General features: G+C 45.1%; 1 protein-coding gene across 1 annotated transcript; it reads left to right on the top strand.

Moving 5' to 3' along the window:
- The first annotated feature begins 60 nt into the window (after window positions 1-60).
- On the top strand, window positions 61-6303 carry LOC118384280 (WD repeat-containing protein 20-like). The gene is made up of 4 exons (XM_052523765.1): window positions 61-1014; window positions 1700-1882; window positions 3235-4605; window positions 4812-6303. Exons 1-4 carry the CDS (start codon window positions 541-543, stop codon window positions 4857-4859), a joined length of 2076 nt encoding a protein of 691 aa, XP_052379725.1. The 5' UTR covers window positions 61-540; the 3' UTR covers window positions 4860-6303.
- The last annotated feature ends 1905 nt before the right edge of the window (window positions 6304-8208 follow it).

Raw genomic sequence — 8208 nt, 5'->3', positions numbered from 1 at the left:
ATAATACTGTAATGTCAACAAGTGGCCAAATGGTTTCACAGTGCATGAAAGTGTTTTTGGAGTGCCATAAAGTGTAATTGCCCATACACACTATTCTGAATGGAGGTCTGCGCAGACTGCACTGAAGGCCTCCTTCAATTTGTGAGTTGTCCTGATAATCTTATCCGGAGGTTGCTGCAAACCGATGAAAAACCTAGTGAACACCCTAGTTTTAAGTTGAATATTATTTGCTCGTTCATGATGGTCAGCCAGAGGGATGAATACCAACGATTTAAATCACCTCATTCCACACATCAGTAGCCAAGCTGCAGCTCCTCATTACAGATGGATAGCGACTGCGCAGCGCAGGTGGCCGACACACAAGAATTTGCAGCACCACTCGCACTATTCGATGGGGTGCGTGCGCCCCGGGTAACCGATAACCGTGACCAATGATTTATGACGCTTGAAGAGGGTCTCTCAATTTGTTCACTGAATAGCAGTCTTTTAAAAATGCGTTTGAAGACCCATTAATTTCTTGGATCTACAGGCTCACTAACTATGCCCGTCGCTCCCATTTTCATTGTAGTTTCGATAATTATTTCCAGGTCAAAATTTCAGTTTCCTGTGCGGCTTGTTTGTAGGCTACTAAAAATGGCCGGTGATGGAGGCGCACTGAAGGATATCAATGAGATTAAATCCCAGTTCAGGACTAGAGAGGGTTTTTACAAACTGCTGACCCTCTCGGATTCACAACAACGAGGCGGACTACCTCGGGGTCTGTCCGCAGGTACCACGGTGGGCCCTGGGGGTGGACCGGGTTCGATACCCGGTGGTGGTTTAGGTCTGGTGCAGGGGCCCGGAGCTGCCTCCTCCTCCAGTGCCGCAGCCAACTCCTCTCCGGCGGGTTTCCTCCCTCCTGTCAGGGTCTCCATGGTGAAGCTTCAACCGGAGGACCCGAGTGAAGAATCCGAGAGAGTGTGTTTTAACATCGGAAGAGAGCTTTATTTCTACACTTACACAAATATCAAGAAGGTAAGTTGAATAACGGCGTTGCAAGTAATGAATAGAGGACTGAGATGTATTATTAACTAACGTTAGCCAATTTGCTTTAGTTTGGTGTAAACTCGCCTATTTTCTCGGGTGGCAGTAGCCGCAATGTCCCAGATTATTTTGCTCTAGTGGTCTTCCAAATAGCATATCCAGTAAAATCGTGATCACGTTATTTTGAGGCAATCAAGTCGTGCATTCATTATTGTTTTGCTATTTTTATTTCCATTTATTTAACCTTTATTTAACTAGTCAAATCAGTTAAGAACAAATTCTTGTTTACTTTGACGGCGTCCGTAGACCACAGAAAATGTTACATTTCAGAAATACAGTTGCAAGAATGCAGCTGCATTGATGTTGCAAGTAGCGCGTTTTTTTGATAGCAAATGTTTGCAGCCGGTTTTACTCAACAATCAATCGTAGTTTGTAAATGCAAAAAATGCCTCAATGGGGGGGAGAATCTCAGTATACAACAATTATTTCCTCAAATATTCTATACTCAAAATGTATTTTAAACATGTACCAAATTGAACTTTCATAAAGGGGACAAACACTGAAGTAGAGCACAGAAACATTTTTGAAAAGGTTCTGATGGATGAACAAACCTTCACCTGTTCATTTTAAAAGCTGCTTGCTCCTAACTCTCTTCCCCTCTGTGTTGTCTGTGTAGGCTGTGGACCTCAGTAAACCTATAGACAAGCGTATCTACAAGGGCACCCAGCCCACCTGCCATGACTTCAACCAGTACTCTGCCACAGCAGACAGTGTGGCCCTCATTGTGGGCTTCTCAGCAGGCCAGGTTCAATACCTGGACCCCATTAAGAAGGAGACAAGCAAGCTCTTCAATGAGGAGGTGTGTCTGTCTGTCTTAGTGTGTGTCTTTGTCTGTCTGTCAGTCTGTCTGTCTGTGTCTTTGTTTCTTTGTGTGTGTTTGTGTGTGTCTTTGTTTCTGTCTGTGTGTCTTTTGTTTCTGTCTGTGTGTCTTTTGTTTCTGTCTGTGTGTCTTTTGTTTCTGTCTGTGTGTGTCTTTTGTTTCTGTCTGTGTGTGTCTTTTGTTTCTGTCTGTGTGTGTCTTTTGTTTCTGTCTGTGTGTGTCTTTTGTTTCTGTCTGTGTGTGTCTTTGTTTGTCTGTGTCTTTGTCTGTCTCTTTATCTGTATGTGTGTGTGTCTTTCTGTCTGTCTGAGTGCGTCTGACTGTCTGGTCTGTCTGTCTGTGTTGGGAGGGCGGGTTGAGCTATAGCCTATGTCTGTGTTGCCATTTGCTTTATTTCAATGGAATATTTGGAAAATATTTTGAAGTACTGCCTGCCTTCTTGGATAATGTTTTTAAAGGCCCAATGTAGCCATTTTTATATAAATATAAAATAATTTATCATTAACAATTAAGTACTTTACTGTAATTTCCATTAAAATGGGGTCGGGGGGTGTTCTAAAGCAAGAATGTTGCTAGTGAAACTGAAAACAATCTGTTATTGACAGAGGGTTTGGGGCTGTCTTTGTTATTGGTTTATTAACTCATTTACAGAATGCTGATGTCACCATGGAAATCCAAAACTACTGGACATGCAAACCTGCTGATTAGAAGGTCCTGTGTAGATTGTATTTTCAACCAGCAACTATCAGGAATTAACACTGATAACATTTTTCATCAGCTGTTGTACAATATGATATTAAAAACAGAATTTTGACTGCATAGGGACTTGAATTAAATTCAGATGATGGAGTGTGATGATAAAGAGTACTTCTCTTTGCCTTTGCTTGGTTTCTCCTCTAAGTCAATGAACCTCCTCCGGACCACTGGATATAAATCCACTCTCTCTGCTGTTCTATCTCTGTCACAGATCTCAGATATACCAACACGCCTCACTTTTATCTGGTTGTCCGGACAAACCCTAGTCCTGGACTTAAAGCACTTTGAGTGGAGAATCTCCCTTGAACATGCTTCTTTGTCCAGGACTGTAATCTATGTCTAGGAAGCCGACCCATAGTCTTTCACTCCAGATGTCATTTCATTCAGGCTGTTCTTTTTTTAACACTAGTTTATGAGGACATATAACCTCTAACAGTTCAGATATTAGTTACAGTTGTTGTGACACCTGGCGTCGTCTTTCAGATAAATCTCTTACCACTGTCACTGAACATAGCATATAAGCGCATCAAATGTACCAGTGTTGCTAATATCAAATTCTTCATGTTGCCTTTCAGAGGATGATAGACAAGTCCAAGGTGACCTGTCTGAAATGGCTGCCCAAGTCCGAGAACCTGTTCCTGGCCTCTTACGCCAGTGGCCACCTCTACCTCTACAATGTGGAGCACCCGTGTGGCACCGCCGCCCCACAGTACTCCCTGCTCCGCCAGGGCGAAGGCTTTGCAGTCTATTCCTGCAAGACGAAGACGCCCCGAAACCCGCTGCTGCGCTGGGCCGTGGGCGATGGAGGCCTCAACGAGTTTGCCTTCTCGCCAGACGGTGTGCATGTGGCGTGTGTGGGCCAGGACGGCTGCCTGCGCGTCTTCCACTTTGACTCCATGGAGCTGCAGGGTGTGATGAAGAGCTACTTCGGCGGCCTGCTGTGCGTCTCCTGGAGCCCCGACGGCAAATACCTGGCCACGGGCGGTGAGGACGACCTGGTGACGGTGTGGTCGTTCGCGGAGAGCCGCGTGGTGGCCCGGGGACATGGCCACAAGTCCTGGGTGAACGTGGTGGCCTTTGACCCCTTCACCACCAGCCTGGAGGACGAGGAGCCCATGGAGCTGAGTGGCAGCGAGGAGGACCTACAGCAGGGGCCGCTGCACTTTGGCCGTGTGCGCACGAGCAGCACGCTGTCACGCCTCTCCCGCCACAGCTCCAAGGGAGGCTCGCCCTCCGTCACCTACCGCTTCGGCTCGGTGGGCCAGGACACCCAGTTCTGTCTGTGGGACCTGACAGATGACGTGCTGTACCCGAGGCTGCCTCTGTCCCGTGCCCTCACCAACACCTTCGGCCCCACCATCCCTCCCTCGGTCAGCAGCACCATCAACAACACTACAGGTGGAGGGGTCGTAGGAGGAGTTGAGGGCCACCACCACCCCACCACCACTAACCCCCACCAGCCACCCCCCATGCCCCTGCCACTCCCCCGCTCCCTGTCGCGCTCCAACTCCCTCCCCCACCCCGCCGTGGCCAACGTCTCTAAGGGCCAGAGCACGACGGAGGGCGGGGGAGGGAGCGGAGGGGGCAACGCCACCCCCTTCAGTATCGGCCGCTTCGCCACGCTCTCCCTGCAGGAGCGTAAATCAGACAAGTCTGGAGGGAGCGGCGTGGGCGGGGAGAAGGAGCACAAGCGATACCATAGCCTGGGAAACATCAGCAAGAGCAACGATAAGATCAACGTTGCGCCACGCAGCAGTCGCCTGGACGCAGCCAAGGTCCTGGGCACCACCCTGTGTCCGCGGATGCACGAGGTGCCCCTGCTGGAGCCCCTGGTGTGTAAGAAGATTGCCCACGAGAGACTGACCGTGCTGGTGTTCATGGACGACTGCATCATCACCGCGTGCCAGGAGGGCCTCATCTGCACCTGGGCACGGCCAGGTAAAGTGGTGAGTCCTGCGTCCGTAACGCTATGGTAGCAAAACATCTATCAATGAATAATGCTCTTTAGGCTGTCCTATCAGCTTTTAGTTTACTAGTTTATACTCCAAGTTATTAGAAAGGACTTGAGGGTATTTATGGATTACTTGCCATGAGTCTAAACGTTCTTCCTTCCTTTCTCTCCCTCCCTGATGCTGCCTGGCCCCTCATCCAGAACTTGACAGCACAGAACGGGAACTCGCCCAGTGGCACGGTGGTATAGCTGGAAGTGGAACTTTGCACCCCTCACCAAACCCCCATCATGGCTGAAGAGGGGCCAGCATCTGCACCGTATCATCCCAGTATTGACCCCTGATGTATCCCCTTGCCTCTCACCACTTCTCTTTAGGAAGACTACAAAACTAAAATGGGGACCGTCCCTCTTTTCCCAGAAGCATAGAGAAGGCCGACTCCTCTCCACCCTGCAAACACGAAAGTAATTGTATTTTATTTATCTTATCTCAAGACTGAAGTAATTTATATTGTAAATAATACGAATACTCTATCAATACAGAGGACAAAGAGTATCAAAATATTGACTCAAGCGAGTGGAAAAAAATAAAATATTACTATATGAAAATCCTATATTGTACATAGCGACACAGTTAACATTGAATGTCTGCAGTTAGGGACCTGAAGATAGTGTTTTTGTGTGATAGAGTTCCTTGATTTGTCGTGTCTCTTGAAGCAAACTGGTTGGAGATGGACGCATTTAGGGTCTCCGGCATCAGACTTCACCCTTGTGCAGTACGGAGAGCAATCCTCCTATGGCTGCTACTGTACTCTTCAGCTGAGACTGTCCGCTCCCAATGATACTTGTTCCCAACATTACTGCACAGTGACACACCGTACGCTTTCAAGCAGTGTAGCATCCATTAGCCTCCATTCCCCTTCACACCTGTAATGCCTCTTGCAAGATTTTGCACATTCAACATTGGTCATTTTAGCCCACAAAAGGAAACTGGAGGCAATTTGTCCTGTGGTTTTCCTTTTGTGTTTTGTTAATTGACATGGCTTTTATTTCATGTCATTTTAAGCTACTGATTCTAACTCAGCTGTATTATTTGTGGAGTCATTCTGTATTCTACCAACCTGGATAAATGACAATGATCAGTGCATCTGGCATCAAACCATTGTTTTACCTAGAAATTAAAGTTCATGTGTGGGATTTGAGGTTCGGTATGCTGAAAGGCATGCGACTGACATGAGTCAAAGCTACCGGTGTAAAAACACCAGACTAGAAATGGTGGTGGACCAACTAAAACAATTTGTAGAGAAGAAGTGACTGTTTAGGATCTGGCCAGTTACGATAACACTGTTAATGGTATGTACACTGAAGACTACCCATTATGTGTCTATGCCCAAATAACAGTTATGTGAAATGGCAGAAGGGGACACTAAAACCATCAACACAAATAATTTACTGTACACTGAAGAATACCCTCTGAAGGCCTTTTTCAATACTGCAAGATGGGAACTAACCATTTTATTCCAGGGGAAGAACATCCATTCCATTTGTTTTTCTTTGTTTACAGACCATAGCATGTAATGTCTTTTTTTAAATCAGTGTGCATTATACACACTTACACTTGTGGCGGAAAATTATATCACAGTATTAAGTTTGTCTATAGGGGGATCTATTATTAAAATTCTAAACCCAAATGCTACATGTTACTCTCCAGGCTCTTGCACTGTATAATCACAAAATATAGTATTCTTGTCATCCAATATCTGGTTATCAAAGTTACGTTTTTCATGACTTTGATGTGCAGCTGGTTGACAGAATGCAAATAGTTTCTTTAACATTGAAACCCTGTCATGATTGTTATCATCTTGGGCTTCTTTCATGGCAAATGTTGAGTCGAAAGCATGCCAGAGAATGGTCATTTTATAGAAAGAAATATGTAGACAGATATGCTTGCGTTTGACAGAGACAGACAGGCTTGCGTTTGAGTTTGCAATGAGTTTTTATTTCACTGAGCTGTAAGATTGAGTCCAGAAAAATGACATTGAATAGGATGAAAACCGTCTCTTGCTCAGACAAGGTAAGCAGAGAAACAAACCACTGTATGCACCCCGACTTTCAGTACAAATGACATGGTCAATACATCTGTTTGGAAACACTTCACATTACCTATTCATAACTATAAAGGAGTAACCTATGGAGTAGTCAAGTAATAAGTAAATACAGTCACGTAGTAATGTTTGGTAATACATGTGTATGAAGAACATCATGAAAAGTGTGAAAGTTGCTCACTTTAGCATGTCATTAAGGGACAGGTAGAAAATTACTGGGGGGTACCAGGTACCTCCCCTTGTACTGTAAAATAGGTTGCACACAAAATGTTTACGACCATAACTGTAGCGACCCTGTGTTTATAAGCGTGGATATCGACTTTACCACTACCAGCATGCTTTTGTGGCGCAGTTGATTGCTAAAGTAGAGGGTTCGCCGAACACCACCGACTATCTCACCCTCTCTCTGCCTGTTTCATTACACTACGATCAGAGCCAGCTGCAGATGATCAGCTAGGGGGAAATAAGATTTTCAAAATGTAAATGCTGTATAATATATGCTATGCATTTTCCAACAACACATTTCTGTGCCAATATGCCCCAAACAACCAATAAGAAAAGCATAGCATACTTGATTACCGACTTTGGGCTCTTCAAAATCATGGTTTGCGTTTACAACACCAAAATCAAATAGACTATCAAATAGACTTCTCGACAAAAATAAAATACATCCCTTCCTACCTTGTACTCAGTATCAAAGGCTTGACAATCTCAGAATATCAGTTGTTGGTGTTTTGTAGCAGATATCTCTTTCCGTCAGTTTGAATGCAGGAATTATATTCGAGTGGAGTGGACGAATGTGCGCAGCTAGGCTATAGGAGACTTGAAGTAGCCCCTTTTGGGATTGGGAGACTGAGGACTGTCATGTTATTCACAGCCCTACAGGGGGCACTCTACTAACCTTCCCCTGGGCAAGGTGAGTCACACACAAGCTCAAAGTACTTTTCTTTATTTTAAAGGAGTCAAAACAATCTAACACCACATTTGTTCTTTATAGATACATTTTCAAAAGGGTGAATTAACTATTTGGGAAATTTAGCTGTGGCCAATATTACACAATGCTTGAGACACTACCCTCTGTATTATTGGCCAACGTACAATCATTGGAATACAAACTGAACAATGTAAGATTAAGACTATCCTACCAACGGGATATTAAAAACTGTAATATCTTATTTTTCTCGAGACGTGGCTAAACGACGACACATAATATAGAGCTGGCTGGCTTTTCCATGATTCTGCAGGACAGAGCAGCTACTTCTGGTAAGACGAGGGGCGGGGGTGTGTGTCTATTTGTCAATAACTGCTGGTGCGTGATGTCTAATGTTAAAGACGTCTCAAGGTATTGCTCGCCTGAGGTAGAGTACCTCATAATAAGCTGTAGACCACACTATCTACAGAGAGAGTTCTCATCTATATTATTCGTAGCCGTCTTTTTACCACCACAAACCGATGCTGGCACTAAGACTGCACGCAACGAGCTGTATAAAGCCCTA

The sequence above is a fragment of the Oncorhynchus keta genome, chromosome 1 (assembly GCF_023373465.1).
Source record: "Oncorhynchus keta strain PuntledgeMale-10-30-2019 chromosome 1, Oket_V2, whole genome shotgun sequence".
NCBI classification, from domain to species: domain Eukaryota; kingdom Metazoa; phylum Chordata; class Actinopteri; order Salmoniformes; family Salmonidae; genus Oncorhynchus; species Oncorhynchus keta.
This window is presented reverse-complemented; position numbering and strand designations above follow the sequence as displayed.

Excerpts from the sequence above, each read along its gene's own strand:
- LOC118384280 (XM_052523765.1), top strand. The coding sequence starts at position 541 with ATGCCCGTCGCTCCCATTTTCATTGTAGTTTCGATAATTATTTCCAGG. Across the intron at positions 1,015-1,699 it reads CTTACACAAATATCAAGAAG|GCTGTGGACCTCAGTAAACC; the intron begins GTAAGTTGAATA and ends TTGTCTGTGTAG. Across the intron at positions 4,606-4,811 it reads GGGCACGGCCAGGTAAAGTG|AACTTGACAGCACAGAACGG; the intron begins GTGAGTCCTGCG and ends CCCCTCATCCAG.